The sequence below is a fragment of the Uloborus diversus genome, chromosome 4 (assembly GCF_026930045.1).
Source record: "Uloborus diversus isolate 005 chromosome 4, Udiv.v.3.1, whole genome shotgun sequence".
Classification (NCBI taxonomy): domain Eukaryota; kingdom Metazoa; phylum Arthropoda; class Arachnida; order Araneae; family Uloboridae; genus Uloborus; species Uloborus diversus.
The window spans coordinates 127,444,061-127,468,231 of NC_072734.1; the positions used below are offsets into that span (position 1 = coordinate 127,444,061).

At 32.8% G+C, this 24,171-nt stretch overlaps 1 protein-coding gene across 1 annotated transcript in view; it reads left to right on the plus strand.

Moving 5' to 3' along the window:
• LOC129220206 (receptor-type guanylate cyclase Gyc76C-like) overlaps nucleotides 1-24,171 on the plus strand; it is a 317,828-nt gene that overhangs the window by 187,189 nt on the left and 106,468 nt on the right. Inside the window, exons 5-6 of the mRNA XM_054854570.1 lie at nucleotides 5,407-5,579; nucleotides 7,169-7,310. Of these exons, the coding sequence (XP_054710545.1) occupies nucleotides 5,407-5,579; nucleotides 7,169-7,310 (315 nt within the window). The remainder of the gene's footprint in view (nucleotides 1-5,406; nucleotides 5,580-7,168; nucleotides 7,311-24,171) is intronic.

The following is a 24,171-nucleotide window of genomic DNA, read 5'->3' on the forward strand; positions in this document are numbered from 1 at the left end:
TTTGTAAGTCTGTCATCTATGGAATTTCCCGCATTTTACGTTTTTCTGGGAATAAAAAATGGAAAAAATGTTCTAAATTGAGCATTTTTTTTTTGGTCCTTTTTTAAAGTTAATCCACGTTGTGGAAATTTAATCTAGAAAAAAGAGAAATGACTCCACTCCACTCTTTTCTTCTGAAACTGGTTTCTTCTTTCTTCATTATTTAAAGACACATTTTTGGACATTTTAAACCGAAAAACACAGTACGTCGCCTTTCAGTGTTGCATTGAATAACTTAAAAATAGTGAAAGACTTTTTTTCCTCATTGATACCAGGAAGAAAATCGCCAAGTATTTTAACCCTGGAAGATGTTCACTTTGAACTCAATGACTAAAAAATATTTCCCTATTGCGGGACTATTTTCAAAGTAAACCCCAGTTTTTGCTACTAAATGTGTTTAAACAGATCTTAAAATGATATGCATAATAATGTTCTTTTCGTAAAATACAAATAGGGGAAGGTGGCTCAAAGCCAGGTAAGTCGCCCAAAGCGGATAGGCCTTCGCATGCCTCCCCCCCCTTGGTGTTTAAGCGACGATGCATACGTATGTCGTATTTACATGAACACCCACCGAGTTTTAACCAGGTCCAGCGAAGCAGCAGTGAAGCGGCATGGCGCAACCAGGTTTAAAAAAAAAATGATACATTTCTAAAAAATAAAGTTTTGTAACTTATGATTATTCGAAGACTAGTTTATTTTTTGATTGTCAACAATGTTACGCTATTCTGACACCATCCACCTTCAAACTACGATAGTCATTTCGTTTGTTTCTCTTTTAAATTTAAGGTTATAATCAGTGGCGCCGACTCCATGGGGCTTGAGGGGGCCCGAGCCCCCTCAAAAATATTTTTGAGGGGGCAGAGCCCCCCCAATAAATCAAGAAAATTATAAGTTACATTATGCTTTCTAATCTCATAAATTTATCTTTTATTTTCCTTGTTTGAAGATAGTTTACCTTGTAAAATATATTCAGTAATGAGTTTCTATTTCTATTCTATTCAAGAGTCACAACTGACTACAACTGTATTTATGTCGAGGTCTGCATACTAGTGCCTTGCCTCCATTATTTTTATATACCGATAGATGGCAGCACCATCACCGGATCGAACAGTTAATGAGAATTTAGAACTAGTCCAAGAGCTAATAGCTACCTGGTACTAGCACCCCCAGAGGTATCGTTTCACTTGGAGGACATTGAGACCACGAGCATATTTAACGTCGCCCAGTCCCCTTTAATGACGACGGTGGGTCTTCGACCAGCGGGGATCGAACCCGAGCCCCTCCGGCCCCGAGTCCAATGCCCTACCGATCATGCTACCACGGCCCCCAGTAATGAGTTAAAACAAATAATTATTACGGTTGTGTAAGCAGGTTAACTGAAAACGAGTGGTGCGAATGATGATAGTGTTACAGTGCTGCGAGTACTGTAAAAATTTGTCCCAGTGCGCGAACTTACGGGTCAAGTCTGTTGCCGGTGGGCAGCGCTGCGGCGAGCTCACCTAAGTGTTGCTGATCTGGAAAAATATATATGAGAGTTTGATTTGTATAAAAAATGGGAGGCGTGATAGTTTTGAATACTTTTGGGAATCGTGTTTAAAAGAAAACCTTCACAAAATGATGATCCTTCCCTTCCTCGGAATCGACGTGTACCAAAGAAGTATGAAAACAATGAAGGCAGCTTACCGCACACTTTCAAAATCCCAAAGGAAAACATTTGACTCGCGCTACTTATGCGAAATAGCTATAACACGATTTTTTCTCCAGTATTCAGACCTAACGCGAATTCCTCACCGCAACACGAAAATTCTCGGAAGGGAATCGTGGTGTGTTCGTATCAGCTTTGTTATTGGCTACTAAAAAAATTTTTTTCATGAATGGATCTTTATCCTTTTAGCATCGCTGAGAGTAGAAGTTCCCTTTTCATTTTAAATGCGAAAGTTAATGAAATATAATGACACCTAAGAGCGCTGTTTCATCTAAATTTTGTAAAGATAAAAAGAGAAAGTTTCATGACAATTAAAGAAAAGCTAGAGCTTCTTGAAAAGCTGATGGTCAACTAAAAAATGCGTTGAAGGTAGCACGAGAATTAGGTATGAGTGATTCTTCCGTACATACAATTACAAGTCCAGAAAAGGAAATCCGTAAAAATTTACCGAGTAGTGTCTTGCAAAAATTTATGAAAATGGAAACTGCTCATGTATTGTGTACGAATATCATTAATTGATCGACTGTACAGTACAACTAAAGATGCATTTGCTTTTCTTACTATATACTGTGTCTACCGTATACCGGTTTATTTTTTCTTTCTTTCCCATTAATCATCGATTTTGTACATCGTAGCAGTATTTTATGTTGAATAAAACGTTTTTTTTTTTAAATACAAGTAAACATTCAGTTCCTTATGTAAGAGACAGTAATGTACAGTTAGTTAAGAGATGGTTTTTAACAGTTTGAGGGGGTGTTTACAAGTGTCTAAAATAATTGGGTACGTTTATAAAAAAATTTACACATACCCTTTTCCACAACGCGAAAATTCGACCTACGCGAGAGGTCTTGGAATGCATCCCTCGCGTAAGACGGGAGTTGACTGTACTACAAGGCAATATACATTGAGGTTTGTAAAATGGTGCAATTTTGCATTATTGGGCGATTTACATCAACTGGACGCACATAGGTCATTGCAGTTGAACAAGAGTGCGTGCTTTTATTAAACAGAGGTGAAAGAGAAGAGAACATTTTGAAAAATCAACTGAGTTTTTCAAAAATGACCTAGACATTGAGAGACTGCGTTTACACTTGAATATGTTAGCCGATATCACTAATGTAAAAACAACTGGTCTTAAAAAGCATGCGTAAATTAAACTTCCTTTTTACAAAAATACTGTGTGTGTTTGTATTTATTTCTTCCGTCTTTCGAAGCCGAAAAATATGTGTCCGGCTTGTCGAGTTTTGGAGGTTCTAATGTTGATTATATGATTTTTAAAAAACTTTAAAACTCACTATTTTTCATCTCAAATTTAGAAAATTTCCTGCGGCATGCCCCCTTTCCCCCGATATTTTTTAAGTCGGCGTCTCTGGCAGTGCCCTTCAATGCAAGTCAAGCGCCCTACCTTTTCCATGCCTAGCTACGGCACTGCATGACTCCCCATAAAATAGAACAAAAAAATGTCTCTTACTAAGACAAGTGACATGATCTAGTTGAACCAGAAAATATTGTATACCAATTTTTGGATTGTTTTACTTTGGAAACGCCATGACACATACTGTTTGTTTTTTAAATTATACACACCAGAAAATATGTAAATTGGCATTTTCAAGGCACAACAATCAACCTTTATTTGGGGGGGGGAACCTCCACGGGATTACATAACCCCCTAAACCCCCGGTGATGACTGGGCCAGCTTCCCCAATGATTTTTGCAAGTCGGCGCCCCTGGTTATAATTATTGAAATAAAAAACGTCCCTTTGGGCAAAGCGGGTATAGGATTTAATCATATATTTATTTATAAGTTCTGGACTCGTGTGCTGACTTAGATTTTCTACTAGTGGTACCGTTGCCCGTAATAGAAAAATTAAAAGGTCTTTTGGTTCGCCTGTATATTTACAAATAATGTATGGTGAATTTTCTCGCCAATTGGCTTGTACCCATGTTACGGTTCCACGTTATGATAATTTCGTAGTTTACTCGTCCATCTTATGATAATTTTGTTCTTAAAATTGAAATAGAAAAAGAACCATATCGAATTTTCGAAAAATCGCTTCGAGGTGCACACCCCCATACTACAAACTAACTTTGTGCCAAATTTCATGAAAATCGGCCAAACGGTCTAGGCGCTATGCGCGTCACAGAGATCCTGACAGACAGAAAGAGATCCGACAGAGAGACTTTCAGCTTTATTATTAGTAAAGATTTCAATAGCATAAGTTTAAAAAGTTATTTTTTTGGGTGGCAATCAATTTGTCTATTAATTTAATCAATTATTTCTTTCTGTTTTGTAAACAGATGTCCTGACTTTAAATTGGATAAGAACAGCTTTTAAATTTTTTTTTTAAATAATGGCAGGTAGCTAGTCAATTATTTTAATCATTTATAACTTCATATTTCATTGGCAAGTGTACCAAATCACAGTTAAATAAACTTACCCTGGTAGGGCAAACGAATTTTTCAAATGTTTGTACAGTTTGTAATAAATAAATATTGGGCTTCAAATAATACAAAAATCACTTTTTATTTTGAAGTTCAAGAACTCTGTTAGGAATTAAAAGCGAAATTGTTACGATAAAAATCCAAAAACTACAAATTTTGAGCGTTCTTCGAAATCCTACTCGCTTTGGGCCACCCTCCCCTAGATTTTTTGAAAGAGTCATCTTTACTGCCTTTAGTTTTTTTCCTTTCTTTCTTTTTTTGCTTTCTATTTTTTTCCGCATTTTACGTTTTTTAAGCACGGTTCCTCTAGAAACGTAAAATCGTAGTTTCACTGTATTTCCAAAATAGGGATAAATTGGTGCCGGAACGCCGTTCCGGTATCATATTTCTGGAAAAATTATTCACCTTTGACATTATGTCGGTCATGTCTCAGAATTCAATTCTTTCTTGCTGGCTTGGATCTGAAAAAATTATGAATTCACCTATGTCCGATTTTTTTTTAGCTTACACGAATATATTTTCAAACTAAAATTTAATAACCACCCAGTTACAACGAAGATTTTTATTGATTTCATTGAGATAAAGTGTACCGAGTACCGATGTCAGGCTGTTTTATGGAGACATATTCTTTAACTGAATTCGATCATTTCAAACACTTGTGTGTGTCTGGGTTTCTGCTTGTATTGTAGTTCCTAAATGAGATCTTAATAACTTTTTTCCTTCCTTTTACGCACACTTTCCTATGTTATCAAGAAAACATTCAAATATTTATTTTTTGTATGTGTTCCGAACACTTGTGTGCATCTGGGTTTCTACCAGTACTATTGTAGCTCCTAAATGATAAACTGATCTTACTAACTTTTTTCTTTCCTTTTACACACTTTCCTATGTTATCAAGAAAACATTCAAATATTTATTTTTTGTATGTGTTCCGAACACTTGTGTGCATCTGGGTTTCTACCAGTACTATTGTAGCTCCTAAATGATAAACTGATCTTACTAACTTTTTTCTTTCCTTTTACACACTTTCCTATGTTATCAAGAAAACATTCAAATATTTATTTTTTGTATGTGTGCCGACCCCCGAGAATTCGTCTTAATGTGAGATACCGCCTTCAGCTAGAAAAGATTACCACTCCTTTTAGCGACGATTCATCGTTAATATTTTAAAACTAATTTTAGTTCCTTTTTCGCTCATGGAGTGTGTTTTCATCCCTCAGATATCGAAAATCAGTATGATTCCATTCTGATGAGTGCTCAGAGCCTGCTGGTGGTCGTGCCGACTCCTCCTCGTGGCCCCAACTACGAGGACTTCCAGAGCAAAGTGAGGGAGTACAACAGAGAAGAGCCTTTCAAGATATTATCTTCCGAACTCTTCGAAAAGTGGGTTGCCGTAAGTACAGATTTTCTCTTTTCCTCTTCGATGCTTTTTTAACTTTGAAACACGCTTAACTGGATTACATTAACTTGAGTCAAGTCATCTGGACCCTCTCAATGTTCGTTGCCTGTAGTTCTGAACTTATTTATGTGCGTCTGCATGAACCGCATTTATTTTTCCCTCGTCATCTGGACTTCATTTATGTGGATAAGTGGTGTTTGCTCTAATTTAACTTTCTTTTTTGATGAAATCCAGACTTTGTTGAAATTTATAAATGCGGATCAGCAGTAAACCACGCAGGTAATGCAGGTAATTCTTTAGCTGAGCTACTGTAATCCGCTTCATCTGTAATCTTAAGGTTTACAATACTAAGAGCGCACACACATATACAGTGTCGTGGATTGGTAAAAAGCAGTAGCTGGAAATTTTTCATATTTTGCATTTTTTTCAAGGAATGTACTTTGATGTTTTATTGTACAAGCTTACTTGTTTGGTTTTTGCTGAAAATAAAGCTTGAAAAAAGTGTCAAAATCCAACATTTCCCTTATTCTTAGAAAAGAAATCAAGACGCGTTTCTTTAAATGTCTCAGAATCTCATTTCAGCAGATATACCTTCATTCCTACGGCAGTGTACATGTGTAACGATTTTTTAAATTAATTACAAGTTATTTAAAAACAAATAAAACTGTATGATAAGGCAGAGAAAAGAGGAAATGGTATATCTGCTTGAATGAGATCCCTGAAGAAAATAAATAAGAGGAAGAAATTGAAGTCGGATTTCTTCTTCTTTCTATATACTATATGTTTGCCGGCATGCCCCCTCGAAGGCCTCGACGGTCAGCACCTCTTTTTTAAATTAGACGCGTGAAAAGCCCGCTTGCTTTCAGATAAGTCATAAAAAGAAGATGGTTAAAGAATGATTGGGAGTGTAGGATCGTTCAAATGCACTGCCACTTTGTATTCCTTCAAATGCTTACAGATTTTCAGAGACGCCTGCGGCTGGGTGCGCTGTCGTGACGCAGCCACCAAATAGCGACAGTGTAATTTTTACGTAAATGCCTCATTTTATTTCATTTCTATTTGAAAGTATTCGCCTTTACTTACCGTGACATGGTCGCAAAATTTAGACATACTTTTTTAGCGATGTCGACGCCAACAATGTAAAGAGCAGCCTGGCTATAGGTACTCTGTGAAGCTTTGGCACCTATGCAGATAGCAACATATGTCTTGCATGAAGAGAAAGCGAAAGAATCATCGTTGAAATCAGGAATATTTTAAAGACATTTAAGCTGTTTAAAAATAAAATTAAAATTGACAAATATGATGCACATATGTATCACCAAAGTTTAAACCTATTTTATACTTTATTGAATGAAAATTTATAAATGCTTTTTTTTTCATTCTATTAAGACACCAAAATCTTTTAGTTTTCTTCTTCTTTTTTTAAAACACATCCCAAAATTTTCTAATGTACTTAAGAGCATGGCTCTCAAAGAGTAATTAATGTAAGGTGTGTGTTTGCGTTTTAAAACTGTCATTTTACTAGAAAATCCTTGTTACATGTTATTATTGTTTAATTTCGATTATCTTTCTACTCCATGCAGCACATTACTCCCTATGCTTCGTATTTGTATGATGCTGTTACGCTCTACGCTGACGCGCTGGCCATCGCGTTGAAGAACAACACTGATCCGTACGATGGACGAGAAATTATGAGGATATTTAGGCAGAGGACGCAATATCAAAGTAAGTATAGTCATAACTCACTTTTTTATGGGAGGAGAAAGAATTTTAAATGTTGTGAGGTTTCCTTTTGGATTTTTTCTCAGTTTAGCTTCAAGGAACCTTTCTTGTGAAGCTGTATTGCCTTTTTTTAGCCTACTTTTCTATTAAAAGTCAGAGAATTAAGAAAAAAAAATAAAAGAAGGCTTAATCCATCTTAAAAATATCGCGGGAAAAAAAGGTAAAAAAGAATAAAATAATTAAATAAATATCAAGGTATGGAGATGGGATAAAATGTCTGTCGGTCTGTCTGTCTGTATTTCCATCTGTTTCTGGAAACTAGTTTCCTATTCCTACTAATTGGCACCAAATTTGTAACAATCATTTTTAGTATATTGGATCGAATGATAAGAACGGTTGTTTAGGAAAGTTATAGAACATGGTTTCCGATTCGCAGAATGGAGCATAACATCGGGATACATATGGTCCACAGGTCGTAGTTGGCCACAGTTGTTATAAACGAACCTCCAAAATTAATTACTAAATCAACCTGACTTATACAATTTATCTAACTGAATACGCATGAGCGCAGCATTGTTGGTCAAACTCGCGGGCTCAAGGCAGATTTTATTAATCCTATTGGCTGCAGGACCATGCTCATTCAATGTTACATTCCGTGGAGCCCGATTGTACACAAGACCATTAAACTAATCCCCGTAGTTTCAACTTAAACATTGAACTATTTCGACAAAATTTGCATGAGAAACGTTGCTGCATTTCAAAAATAGTTAAATTAACTTACAATGTGCATTCAAAGAAAGAAAAGGTTCAAATTTTGTTTTTAAAAGTATTTAAAATATATTGTACTAGCTGCATTGCTCGGCATTGCAGATCCACCTTGAAAATAAATATTGTGTCAAGTGACGTATATTCAACAATCAGACTTGAATTTAAAAAAAAAAAATCCCCCCCAAACAATGACGAGAGATATTAAAATACTTTTAAGAAATTAAATCGAGAAAGGTGGATTTAAAAAGCGTAACCATGGAAACACAAAATAAAATAAGTTTAAGGAATTAAAATGCGAAAGAAAATGGTTAACAATTTGAAAGGTTATGATATTTTGTAAACTTGATTTAAAAAAACTTGCAACTTTTTTTCCTTTGGAGATAGAAGCTTAGTTTTTCGGTCAACGACCATAGATCCAGATGGATCTGGAGTAAAAAATGTCGCTTTTTCCAATGATGTCAAAAAGAAAACTGGGACAGTTCCTTCACTTTTTATTGATAGATTTAACGAAGAAAGTAGTGCATACACTGTTAAAAAATTTCCGGTAAATTTACGGTAATTGTTACTGGCATCCATGTTGCCAATAACTATTACGGTAAAAATCAAATGTTACTGTAAAATTATGCGGTTTTTTCGGGAGGCCACAGCAAGCAATTAGAGGTGGGGTCGCTTATTTCTCCGGCATAAATTACCGTAAAAATCAGCGATTCTGTAAGTCCGCCATTTTACAGTAACTATTACCAGAAAATCTTCCTGAATTTTTAACAACGTAAATTTCAGCTAAGCCTAAAAAAATTCGAGCTAAAAACGCAAATAACTCCCGACGTAATTAAGTTTGAGCCTTGAAACAAAGTGCGTAGAACGCGGAAAATTCTACTCTTTCCAACGATATATAATAATATGTGCAGGAAATTTTTCACCTCCATATTTGGGAATTTATGTGGAATTTTTTTCGAACCGGTCAGCAAACCTTTCCGGTGCTAAAAGAAAGAAACTGTATTTTTATTTTGTTTTGTTTAAACTTGTACATAATATTTATCAAAATTTCATTTTAGTCAAGGTTTTTGAATCAGAAAATAAGAATCTGATCGAAAAGTTTTTAAAATTTTTATTATTTTTTTTAGAATTAAAGTTTTGTACTTTTTGTATAAATTTTATGTTGAGGAGATAGCTTTTAGCATACAATGAGTAGACAATCAAAAATATTACTTCATTAAAAATTCATAAGGGATGAGAGAATCTTATCTGAAAATTACTATTCGTAAAGAAATAAAATGGTCAATTCAAGGGATATCCTTAATGCCATAGCTAAGTGAAATTTACTTTGTTTTTCGAATTTTATGTAAGAAATACTACGTAGAATAACTGTATTATTATATGTCTTTCATTCTTAGAGCAAAATAATTCAGAAAAGTTTTCCTCAAAAAAAGTTTTTGATAATTTCTGATATACACATTTTGTCATTAACTCTTTTATAATTATTACTAAAAAAAGGCTCTTAACGTAAGATGATTTCTCAAAACTTATGAGGATATTTCAATTTTACTTCACTTACACAGACATTTGAATAACATTAGGAACGGTTGACGATGCTTCAGATATTACCACCATGATCCATTAATAACTGTCAAATATGATTGATGTTTGTTCACCCTAACTTTCCGAAATGGGTCAACCAGCTTCTTTAATGGCATCCGAACCGTCGTTCTATTGATAATAACAAAAAATGGATATATATATATATATATATATATATATATATATATATATATATATATATATATGAAATAACCATGATTCCGGTTTGATTTATTTCTACTATGTTTTACTTTACATAAATAAAATATAGTATCGTTCTAATTAGATTTCTTATTCTGGTAGTTAAACTTACTTTACACTTTCCTGGTGTTTACAGAAAATTAAAGCTCTTTAGAATACCAATTTCTTAATTTTTCATTTTTTTGCATTTCTGGCAACCTATTGCACTTTAATTTTATTGTAGAAGCTTGCTCATTTTTATTTATTTATTTTTATTTATTTTTTTTTTTTTTTTGCTGAAAAAAATCTCGAAAAAAAGTCTACTTCCAACATTTTCCCTTTGCTAGTATGGAATTACAAATGTATTTCTTCAAATATCTCAAAAACTCATTCCTGCAGATACTGCCATTTACTTACCCACGGTAGAATACTACTAACTATTAATAAAATAGGAACTAAATGACGAATTTTGAACACAAGTTTGAACAATATAATTTTACAAATAAAATTTGTCGCAATTAACATTCCTCTGACAAAAAAGTTTTCCCCCCTCAAATATTATTTTTCAACTATATACTTATTTAAAGATAATATTTTTAAAAATAACTCTGACAAAATTGTTTTTTCTCCTTACATAATATATTTAAAAAAATGTTTTTAAATATTATTCTGACCAAGATGTTTTTCCCCTTACAATAATATTTTTAAACAATATATTTAAACATAATATTTTTAAATATTATTCTGACAAAAATGTTTTTTCTCCTTACATAATATTTTTAAGCAATATAATCAAACATGATATTTTTAAATATTGTTCTCACAAAAATATTTTTTCCCGTTACATAGTAGGGTAACGACCCCAGTAATTGGCACTTTAAGAGTTTGTCCTTTAAACTTCCTTTCCAATACTTGGAAAAAAATATTCACTTGCAAATATTTTTGTATTAAGGAATGCACATCTCTGCATCTATTTAGTTCGTTAAAATCAAAAATATTTGAATTGATATTTTTTAAAAAATATATACATAAACAGTTAACAAAATCACCAGTAATTGGCACCTGCTACCCCAGTGTATGATACCTTGTGATTTAGTGATTGGCAAATGTTAATAGAACTGGAAAATCACTTCATTTTTCTTTTTTAGGTTACAAACAAATTTTATCATCATAAGAAACATAATTAATGTTAATTTAAAGTAGGTAATTTTACATAAATTAATGTTAAATTACACATCTTGACGTTGAAAAAGTATTTTAGAGAAATAAAAATAAAATTGGAGTGTTGCACTCGAAAAAATAGAGATTATTGCTGTTTAATTAGTCGGGTTTCCAGTGTTGCCCACCTAGAGGGGGGGGGGTCATGGCGCACACTGCGCCATTAAAATTTTTAGGGGGGTTTTAGGGGTATTTTTCTCATTTGAGGGGGGGGGGGGCTCCGCGACATTGAGGGGTGTGTGCCCTTGCCCTCAAGGGGAGGGCACCCCCGCAGTTCCGATTTTATGAATTATAGCTGTTTCCACAGAAAAAGAAACATTGACCCGATGATTCTAAAAGACCATAAAAAATTAACCTATTCTCTACAGTCACAGTATCTGACTGATGGCCAAACATACTTGTTTTCTATTGTTTCTCTTAAAAATTTAACAGTATATTCTGTAGGATTCAAATCAATAGTAGAACCCATACAATATAGCTGCTGCAAAAGTATCAGAAATCAAACTAGTGACATATTGCAAATCACAATAATGTTTATAGGCACATGTGCCAATTACTGGAGACTAGCAAATATGAAGCACCACTAAATGGCATCCTTCATTACTTCAAAAATCCAAAAAGGGAAAAAAATAAATTTCTACCCACTCAAAGTAACACCTTTCAAATAAACAAAACTTTGGACAACGAAAGTTTAAAATATATTTTAAGTCAGATTTTAATGGATTGATGCACATGCTTCCCAGTTTTTGCCAGAGAAGAAGCTTTTGCAACAAAAATGACTGATTGATACAAGCCAAAATTGTTTATTTTTCTTATGCACTGCTACCATTTCGTAACATGAATTGAAGTTATAATCTGTACTAATAATAAAACTGAAAGTCTCTCTGTCCTCAGGATGTCTGTAGGATGTCTGTGACGCGCATAGCGCCTAGACCGTTCGGCCTATTTTCATGAAATTTGGCACAAAGTTAGTTTGCGGCATAGGGGTGTGCACCTCGAAGCGATTTTTCGAAAATTCGATTTTGTTCTTTTTCTATTTCAATTTTAAGAACGCTTCCCGGAGCAAAATTATCATAAGATGGACGAGTAAATTACGAAATTATCATGACGTGGAATGGGAGAGCGAATGAACATAGCCAATTGGCGAGGAATTCGTCATCCATTATTTGTAAATATACAGGCGAACCGAATGACCTTTTAATTTTCAACTACGGGCAAAGCCGTACAGGTACCACTAGTCTTTAAAATAAATGTAGATTCAGTTGATATATACCTTCTACTTTTAAACGATTGGATATGAATCTTATTTTTTGCCATTTTTGTTGGAAGTGCCAATCACTGGTGACCTGCCAATTACTGGGAGTGTTATCCTATTTTTAATTATTATTCTGACAAAAATGTTTTTTCCCGGTACATAATATTTTCAAACTATTTACTTAAACCTAATATTTTTATATTTCTTTTCTAACAATTTTTTTTTCTCCTTACATAATATTTTCTGACCGCGTAATGTAATATACTTTTCAAGTAAGAATAATATCGCGACCGCATAAGTAACGCTTCACGACACAGTTTTGGGTAGTGACCCACAGGTTGGGAATCCCTGTTTCAATGTCATCAAAAAGCAAAAAACGTTTTTCTACGCGTTCGTTTGCATTCAATTTTGCATGCAACTTTGACAAGTTTTTTGTATATAGTTTTTGTTCTTCCCTACTTATTTTCTGCATGAGCAAGGACCAGTTTATCATTCCTTTTTTTTGTCAATGACATCTTTGGGAATTGTAGAAATTTGCCAGAGAAAAAATGAATGAAGCATATCAACTTTTTTTTTTCATAAAAGCTATTATCTCAGAAGAGCATAAGTTTTCGAATAATACAGCAAAAAATCAAAAAATTTCAATATTTTCGAGATTTGATGCTTCAGTATGAATTATTAATTCATGGCTAAAAATATTTTTTTTTCAGTAGAACCTTTTTAATCCGAACTAGAGATACAAAATTTCTGAAATTTCGAACCGTGGGGGAAAAAACGTTTTTTTTCCCCACGGTTTTTTTTCTGTTTTTTTCCCCTGGAAAAATTGAATTTTTACACGTTAAAATGAAATTTAATAGTTTTATTTTCTTACAAAACTTAAGAAGGGCTAAATATTTTCAAATAGGGGACCTAGGGGCTTGATGTAACAGGGGTAAATAGTAACAGTGCTCTTTCACTAGGAATTTAAACTTTATTAATCTATTTTTTTGACTCAATCTTACTGTTATAATGCACTGCGTCACGTCATCACCGCCAATGTCCCGCCAGGCGACGCAGTGAGTGGGTGTGTGAGAGCTCTCCGTTATTGGCAGGAAACATATGTTTTGACTTTCGTAAATTTTTGGTTAGCTTTATTATTTTTGACTAAATAGTTTTCAATATTTTATTTCGTATTAACATTTATCTATGTATGATGTATTATCATAGTTTTCAAGATTAGAAAGTGTTTGAATAATTTAGACGCTAAATATGAAAAACTATGATTTGGGGTTAATTGTAACAAAATCTCGGGGTATGTTGTAACATGTTACAACTTGCCCCATATTGCTGTATATTATTTGTAATTTAGTATACCTTTCGGGTTTGGTCTTTAAATGTAGATATTTTCCAAGACAGTGACTTTGCTCCTCTTATGTCACTGATCGTCCAGATCCCACTGAACAATCAGAAAATTCTCTAAATGTGATTCAAAATTTATCGTTGAATCTCGAAACTAAACGAACCAACTCGGAGTTGCTCTGGTCTAAGCAAATTTTCCCCATCGAAAATTAGACTATTACCAAAAGCACCACAACGGAAAACAAATATAAGTAACAGGCGTAAAAGGAAGTCCACTGTATTGATAGACACACCTGAAAAAGAAACTTTGAGAATGGAATATGAAAAGAAAGCAGAAAAAAGATGATAAAGAAAGAGTAAAGGGAAAAGGCAAAGGTAAAAAATCTGCAAACAATAAAGATGGATTAGAAAGAGTAAAGAAAAGGGTTTTAAAATCGGATTCGGAATCTGAATCTGAAGAGTGATATTGTCTAGTTTGCAGCGAAGGTTATCGTAATGCAAAAGGTGATTCGGTTGAATATATTGTATGTAAGATGTGGGCACATGTAAGATGTGACGGAGTAGATACTATTTTTTGTTTGTATTAACTGTAACTCAGATGAAGACTAAATTCATTGATAAAGAGATTTATGAACAAACTGAGTATTATAAGATGTAAGAACTAAGAGATAATTAAAATACTTAATTTGGAGGTTTAATATTTAACTTACTGTGATTTTGATCAGCCTAGTTTGTATATCAATATCTATGGTAGAATTTTAATACAAAACAGGATTAATAGTTTAAAACTAAAATATTTAAATTGTTGATTACCTAAAAAAAAGTGTATTTCAGTTAATTATTTAATAGTAGATGCATTTAGTAGAAGTATCTTATTATTTTCGTTAAATACCTAATTATTTGTTGAAAACAAAGCAAAATGTGAAGAGAATAAATGATTAATGGTGTAAAATTCATGTTTTTTATTGTTGTTACTACATGCCTCAATAGATGTTACAACAAACCCCAAGTACGGGGTAAGTTGTAACACTTCCCTTTTTTTAGAAACTTTTTTTTCTGAAAGAGATACATATAGATGAGATGTTTTTTCAATTAGACTTCATAGAAGAATAGTCAGAGTACCAAACAAAATTAAGTTAGTAATTACCAAATTACCAAACCAGATTGTACCAGAGTACCAAACAAAATTACGTTAGTGATAATTTAACCAATACATCTCAAGATATGGCACCATTTTTAAAAACTGTTACAACAAGCCCCTCGCTCCCCTATATACCGTCGATATTATTTCTCCTTCTTAAAAATATTCACAAAACTTTTCCAAAAAAAAAAAAAAAAAAAATCTGATTTCTTATTGTTAGTAGATTTCTAATTTCGAAGAACCAAAAATCATCCAAATTAGTCAAATCATCGGTCCGTAGTTAATAGTGAGCAAGGTGTGATTTTTATAATTTGTTGAATTACTTTTTGACAAACTTTTTTTTTGTAAATTTTGAGATTTTTCCTTTATTTGTTTTTAATAAAATCTTTTTTTACACGCAATTACATGTATGTGCATACATCTATACATACATACACATATTGAATGAAAATATTAAAAATTTTAACTTAGGCGTTTTCACTAATTGATGTAATTCTGTCTTGTGTATACATTTATAATTTTATTTACTAGAGTAGTAGCACATAATACTTTCGTGCACAGGGAAATTAAATTGCTTACAAATTTACTATCAAAGTTGGTATTTTCATGTGCGATATAGAACATAAGAAATTTTTTAAAAAAAAGCAGGGGAATATAAATATTATAAATTTCTAAATACATTATTTTGTGTAAAAAAATTCAAAAACGGCAATTTTTCCGCAGTGGAAATAAACCCTTTTGGAGGGGGAAAAAAATCTTCCAAAATTTCCGGATTTTTCCGACCGTTCTCATCTTTAACCCGAACCAATGGAAACCGTCGGAGTTCGTACTTGCAAATCGTTCGAATTACAGAACATATTATGCTTTCATAATGTTCTGGACATAAACAGCGTGGCTAAAGTTGAGTGTAGGTGTTGCATAAAAAATAAAAACACTTTTCAGTGTAAAATATTTTTTATCTAATCAATAGTAAACATAATAGGCCAGTCATATTAGACATTAAAATCGCAAAGTGCGGTGTAGTCCTGATTTTTTTAATATGTTGTTTGGGTCAGTTAGTGTAGTGGAAATGTAAGGTTGCAGTTTTCAAAAACCTGTGCCCCCTGCGCAATTCGCGAAAAACTGCGAAAATTTCGAACTTTTTTTAGTTTTTGCTTTATAACTCCTAAACTATTCAACTTTTGATATGGATATCCATTTTAAAGCACGTTAAATTTTGAACAATTTAAGCTCAAGTGGAGTTCTGTTCGACCATTGGTTTAGGAGATATCGTACTTCAAAAAATGGCCATTTTTGGAGGAAAAAAAAAAAAAAACTATGCTTCGATAACATTCCACGCCAAATATGGACATGAATTCTGACTCGAATTGAAAAAAAAAACTGGGCATACTGTTACAGTACTTTTAATTGGTTTTCATTTAAGCCAAAAACGAAGTCTGTAGATTCAATAGTTCTACCACAACTGCAAAACAGACAAATAATCGGATAATTCGATTTTTGATGAAATGAGACAAAACACTTCAAGAATATGTGGAAGATCCTATTCTAAAAAAGTAGGCATAGAATGATGTAATATGACTGTAATGTGTGTTTATGTAATTTGTGTGCTGACATAACATGGCGCTTATAGAAAACTTATATATAGGTCAATGATTAACAGCCCTATGCAAGTAACGCAAACATTCCTTCCCCAACGTATCTTTAACATTGATGAATTTTCGGCCGTATTTCATTTTTCGATTGGAAAGCTATCTACCGAGTTTGATTTTGAATAGATAATATTTTTGAACAAAAGACTTTCAATGCAAAACACTTCCTATTAGAATAAGAGAGATATTGACAAAATAAAACAAACAGAATGATTTCAAAAGGCTGAAACTGTATTTACGTGCTAGTTTTTTCTTAAAAATTAACTACACTTAATGTCCTGGTTTTTATGGTGTATTTGATGACTACGATCGTACTCTAGAACTGAAAAAAGAAGGTAGTGATAGGTCGATTTTTTCCCCATTTTATTTTATTTCTTTTTTCTTTCATTTTTGTCGGTTAGAATGTCAAAGTTGTTGTGGTCAGTCTTCTCAAATGGCAGATTGCACAAAACGGAACAGCTGAGATCCGTTCTGCATCAGCAGCGTACTCCCATGTATCCTTTCTTGCACTAAAATGAGAGAAATCTGAAAAGGACGTGTGGGGGGGGGGGGACCCTGTTGGCAGGCCGAGTGCCAAAGATTAGTGTCCGGGGAAAAGGGAACATTTACCAACTCAAATCAGGAAATGGCCGGTAAATAAGATTATCTCAAGAGTATAGCGAAGTGACATATCTAGTACATTGCGAGTCACAATTAAAACCCCAGGCAAGCGCCGCGTCGTGTCACTACAAGAATTGAAAATTTCCAATTGAAACATTGTTAGTAAACATTTTTACAAAATTAAACTGCTGATTAATACCAATAAGGTATGTATAGAACTTATTTATTTTTAAACTGAACATATATTTTTATAGTATTATTTTTTTCCCTAACCTCCATTTTCCCGGCATGCCGGAAAGGGCCAGGCAAGTGTTATTAAAAATCTGTTGTCCCCCGAATTTTGTGGCATGCCGTATTGCGGGGTAATACGGTAATTATTTTCGTCTTTATAATTTCGCACTTATTGCTTTTTATTCGATTGGTATAGGCTGCAGTTAAATTATGAATGCATAAATAAACCTTATAATTGACAATTCTAAAATGTTTGCTTCTATTCTTAAAGCTAAAAATTATAAATAGGATTTCAGAAGGGGGGGGGGGGGTGTCTCACATCCAGATATTTCTCACGAGGATGAGAGTAGAAGAAAAAAAACTAATCACTGCTTAATAATAAAATCAGTTTTCTTGACAAAAATGGAAGTTTCTGCAAGTTTTATTTTAAGAAATTCCTAATTATTTTTTTTTCAACATTTCTCCGAGTTATATCTGGTAGAGTACATAAAAAAAGAAAGAAAAAAATCTAATAGAATGAGAGAGACAGAACAAATAAAATTAATGTCCTAAAAGCAAACACAAAGTGTGGATAAAAGATTAAGCACACATATAATTCTCGTGTACCGTGTACCCTTAGAAAGACTTAATTATTTTCTTTATTTTGACAAAGGCTAACTAGCTTTCTCTAATTCAAGAGAGCGATGGAAAAGTACATTAACGAAATGTGTGTAGGAGTCGTTCACAAATGATGTCGCGCGGTGAGGGTATTGGGGGGGGGGGAGGTGTGATGGTTTGTGGCTTAGGGGTGGTAGGTCAATAATGTTTGAAAAAAAGGGAAGCATTTTATGGACAGTCTCTTACATAACAAAAAGTGAAAAAGAAAAAAAAAAGAGTTATCCTCAAATAAGAAGGAAAAAAATGTAAGAAAGTTAAATTTCGAATGTAAGCCTTGTTCATTAAGCAAAAAAGTTTTTTTTTTTTAACATGATAATAAAGTAGTGATGCCAATAAAAATCTAAATAAATAGGAAAAGAAAAAAAAACCCTCACAAAACCGAGAGAAAGCAAGAAACGTGAGAAAGTGGGAAGCAGGTGGAGTATTCCTGTTTCTTTTTCTTTCTTTTTTTTTTAAAGAAGGATAGTGAATAACATACAGGAAAGGTATATACAGCTCTTTTTAATTTTAAAAAAAAGAAAAAAAATACAAAAAGAAAAGGATAGTGCTAAAAGAAATAAACGGAATAGTTGATAGATTCTCGCTCTCTCCGGCCAAGAAATAATCAGGAAAAATATCTTATTCGTAGGAGGTTCATTCGTTCGTTAAGAACGAAACTGTGAATGAAACTATTACACAGGAAAACCAACATGCGAAAAATACTCCTGTGAAAGATATTTGAAATTTATTAATGTGTGGTACATTAAATGATTCAAATACGTTGTATAGAACGATGTACAATACGGAAAAAAATTAAGCTAAAAAGGATTATTATCAATCCCACTTTTCTAAAGACATCAGTTTTTTAAACATGAAGATAAATTTGTTTGATATTTTATTTTAGTATGAAAAGATAATATTTGAAGCTACACTTCTTTGTATACTAAAAATCCATATTCCATTTCGAAGGGAAGCTCTTTTCCATTTTCTTTTCGGCAAAAAATAAATCCATCCTTTTTTGAGTAAATACTCCCACGCAAAGCAAAATATTAGCTATTTGTGATAGTGAAAAATATCCGCAGTAAGAAAAGGAAGGTCTAGAATGCAAAACTAAAGTGAATTAAATTTGTATTGCGTTTATTTTCATTAATGTTTTTGCTTTGCCTTTCCTTGAATAAATTCGTCTTAAAAGCGTAAGCCAGATATCTTTACTGAGTTTTTTGCTGTTTTTTTAAACCCCATGTGAATTGAATATTACTTCAAAATAATCATTCAAATCTAATATTTAACAGAAAGTGTATTTAATTAAAATTGCAAAGCAATTTTGAAACTTTTTCTTCAAATTTACATATTTTCCAAAAAGAGTGAAGAAAACTTTTTTAACGTGCTTTAAACTCTTATTTTATTGTATTTTTTCAACTGTCACTGAAGCATGTAAATCAGGTAATTAAGAAATTTTCAGTAATGTCTGCTAAGATTAAATTTCTACAAAAAAGGTCAATTTAGACTGAAATCATTTGCTGGTGGTGAAACAGCATTTAATTTGCATTTTATTAAAAATCGATATCACTAAAGGCAAACTTGGCGGTCGCCACCCGTCACAAGGCGACTAAAAAATAAAAAAGCTCGGCGATTAAAACACATCTGTTAATTGCTCTCTTAAGAAGTAAATTAAGGACTTTAATGAATGAAAAGGCATTAAGTTAATAGTTAAATATTTCTCACTAAACTCGAGATGTAGCTTTTATGAACTGACTTATTAAAAATCTGTTACTTCATACCCCTTAATTAATTTAGGGTTAAACTTCAACAAATTAAAAAATATATTAATTGTTCAGCACTTACAGCAAACAAAAAGGCTACAGTTTCAAAATATTTTGCGAATGAAACTTTTACTACCAGCCACTGGTGAATAAAGAATTTTCTAATTACATTAGTTATTATAATATTATTTATTTTTCCAAACCTTGTAGTTCTTTCAAACTACATAAACAAAAGTTCCAATGAGTTAATTTCCTGTACTTTAAAATAATGGTAAATAATGTAATTCAGCATTTTAAAGAGTTAACTGGTGTGTTAGTTTGCAAGTTTGAAAGAAAGCAAACTATATATATATATATATTAGAGTGGTCCTTATTTTTGAAGTTGTAGATATTTTACGCGACGCCCCCTCAATTTGTTCCATTATACAAATAAATGATCCATGCAAAATTTTAAGTCAATCCATCAATATTAACACGTGCCCCTAGGGCCCCCTTTTTTGAGTTTCGAAGAAAAAAATTGCGGATTTTCTCATTTTTATGTAAAAATATTCCTAGGTTTCATATTTAAAGTAATTTTGAACCTCAGTAGATGTTGCTACTTCCTGACCAACCATTCTCTCACTTTCATTCTGTAAAATTTTACATATTACATAGGGTACATGTACACCAATAGCCTTGAGACAGCCATACTGCTATTCGAGCTCGTTTCAAACCAAGCGGCAAGGGAACATTTCTTTCCACCAAGATGGACACAAGGGATTCTAAAAGCCATTAATGAATGGAATAGGCCATTAATGAATGATTTTTGACAACAAATTGCCTCCTCCAGGTTTTGGGGGTGTTGATTTAGAAAATTTTATGTATATGTAATAGGTGTTGCTAATAGGATCTCTAGGTTTCCATGCTATAAATATAAGTAATGACAATTATATTTTAATTCGCTGTTCTTTAGTTATATACTTAAATGTTTATGTATTCTTATAATTTAAATTTTGAAAAATCCTCGATTACCCTACCATAAAAATAAACTCTATTTTCCATATCTAAAATATAAATTTTAAAAAATTCCAGATCGGAATAATGTAAAAATCTATACTTTAAACTGTCTTCTATTTCAGTACATAATCCTTTATTATCATCAAATTCCTCTTGCAATTCACAAGATTTAGAAACCGAAATGGGTATCTATCCTAACCTGTTGAACTTGTTTTCTATATCTGGTCTACCACAACGCAAAAAAGCTTCACAACTATTGATATCTGCTCGCATTTCATCAATGTTATACAAATGCCATATTAGGGACAACGATGCTGCTCATTTATTAACAGCCTATGTAGATGCAAGTAAATTTAAATTCAAATAACCTTATGATCAATAGTACATCCCTTAAGAGAGCAAGAGAAAATCTTCGAGAGGTAAAATCAGATTTCATGAATTTAAATTTAGATTTTTTAGTTATTCCCTGGGATACAAAGCTACATCCAGATGTAACTGGAAAAAAAAACGCCGATGAGCTTACCATGATAGCTTCAGGTCCCAATGTTAAACAGCTACTCAGAATTTCTAAGATATTTCTTCAGTTGTATATGATATCTTAGATGATTGCTCTTTATTGCTAACTGTTCAAGCTGTAGTGTTTTGTACAGCGGCTTACAATTCCGGCAGTATAAATTGTGCATGTAATTTTTTAGAGCAAAAGCTGAACGGTGATATATTGCATTTGTATTGCTATCATCATGCGCTTGAAATCGTACTGCAGAGTGTCTTTAAAGAAGTTCTTGCCTTTCTTAGTTCTAGACTCGATATTCCATTATTTAAGCGCTTCAAAATTCAAAAAGTACACATACCACTTAAATTCTAAAAGAAGAATTTGACGACATATTATTGTTCGTAGAAAGCGGAATTAAGAAATATTACAGAGAATTCTCATAACGTGTAATAATATTTCTTGGGGAAGTCTCCCCTCCTACAGGGATATGTTTTCGGCAACCTGGAGCTTATCTGTGAGCAAGATGAGTGGAAAAAGGAATTTATTGTTTGAATATTTATATATTTAGGAAACAATTTAAATCCACCTTACATGAAGAAAATGCCCGTAAATGCTGTTTTACAGTTAAATGTTGTATGAAAATATAGTTTTTCGCAGCAACCCATTCTAGGCCTTTTAAATTAATATAAAGTCTAGTGTCTAAAAAACCTGCAGCGTACAAAATGATGACAAACATGCAGCAGAAGCAGTGATTGAAAAATTCATAAATCACTTATGGTACTTAGGGGATGAACTAGTAGCTTTGTCCGTATTGGATGAAGGAATTATTTTGGAGATAGGAAAAGAATACTTCAAAAAAATGCTTGCTGAATAGAAAGACGTGTCTGATGACTGTATAAAAAATTTCAGATAACAGTAGATGATTTGGAATACTTTCTTAGTAAAGATCTTTCTCTTTATAGAATGAATTACAAGTCAATAAAACTGTTTGATAAGTTACAAACACCAAAAGATATTTTCTTATTTGATCCTGATTCATGGCAAAATGAAGGAAGCTATTTAAAGGGAAGAGGGAAGAGATATCGTTAAAATGCTGAAAGATGTGAATGATACTACTGAAAGAGGAGCACAATTAATCGAAGAATTTCACAATCAATTTTCCAAATATGAGTCACAAAAGCAATTTAGTATTTTACAGACAGTCCAAGACTATCGGAAAAAAATGCACACGATTGAGATACATTGAGAAAAGCGTACGATTAAGGTCAAGTTTCTAAAGCACTATTTCATTCTTATTCAATGTAAAATCTTTAGACGATATGAAGTAATTAAAAAGGTTAATTTTAGTGTTACCTCGCTGTAAAAATATTTTGCAAAGATAGGAGAAACGATGTACGGGATCTGAAGCAAAAACTCGAAGATTTGTGGGAAAATTATCAAAAGTGTTAAAGTTCAACGTCCTAGGGGCACGTGTTATTATTGACCGATCGAGTCCAAATTTTGCACCGATTACTTTTTATTATAGTGTCACAAAACTAGGGGGCGTCACTTGTTGAATTCCGAAAAAAAAAATTTCCCATATAAATAAGGACCACCCTAATATATATATATATATATATATATATATATATATATATATATATATATATATATATATATATATATATATATATATATATATATATATATATATATATATATATATATATATATATATATATATATATATATATATATATATATATATATATATGCATTTGATTTTAAATCTAAAGGGTGTTTTTTAGTGGTTGAGTACTTTAGGTTCAAATAAAACACAGTTAAATATCTTTAATTGTCATGAATGTTGCTTTATTCGAAAGATGACTCTTTGCCATTTTTATTTAAATATGATTTCTGGCATATGGCCACCTCGGTTGGCTCGGAGAAAGTATAATCGGAAAGTCCAATTTTCTCACTTTTTGCAGCAATAGAGGCCGTATGTCAGTAATAAGGTGGAGAATGTTCTCTTCCAAGAGGTCAATCATCTGTGGCTTATCAGAGTGAACCAAAGACTCCATATAGCCCCATAAAAAGTAGCTCAGCTTTGTTGAATCGCATGATCTTGCAGGCCAATTCACGGGTCCATTATGCGAAATTATTCGTTCACCGAAAGTTTCTTTCAATAAATCAATTGTGACGCGCGCTGTGTGGCAGGTTATCTATTCATAATGAAATGGCAAATCGAACTGAACACAAAACAAGTGACAGCTATCAAAATGGCACACATATCAAACAGTGTTGCCAACTTAAAGTTCTATACCTCTAAAAAAACACCCTTTAGATTACTGTTATTCACTATTTATGCAATATCATATCTCTTTAGTGATATATTTTGAAATCGAAACCATTGTTTGTAAAGTTCTTTAATTTGGTTTGAATCTATACAGAATGATTCAAAACATTTCGTAAAAAGGCAAAGGCAAGTAGAGAGGACCTAAATGAGCATATTTCATATTGGATCATGTGTGGTAGTGAGAAGCAAAGGGATGCAAGTGGCTAAGTTAAAATTTGGAGATAAAAAGGAAAGAGGGGAGGTGAACTTCTCCTCTGTCTTGGGGGCAGGAGATTGTACTAGTAGCTCTGGTAGGACCTGTTATACAGCATGATTTAGAAAAAAAATTCCATGAAAGCCTACCTAGGGCGTTATCTTTAAATGCGTTTTACTCAAAACTTGAAAATTTCCCTTTGCTTCTCACTGCCTCATATGGTCGTGAACGCAATGCTGATGCTCTACATGACATGCGAAGCCAGAAACTGACAGATGCGAAATAGGTCCTGAATATATTGTTACACAAACACGATTTTACAAAGAATTTCAGTGTTTAATGATTTTTTAAAACAGTTGCTGAAATTAATGTCCTGCGGCTACATTATATGTGTAGCAAAGCCTGGTTGCACTGTAAAATCGTCTGTGTCGTAAATTTGTGACCTGTTTTTCATCTGTCAGTTTCAGGGGCGGACTGGCCCTTCTATGCG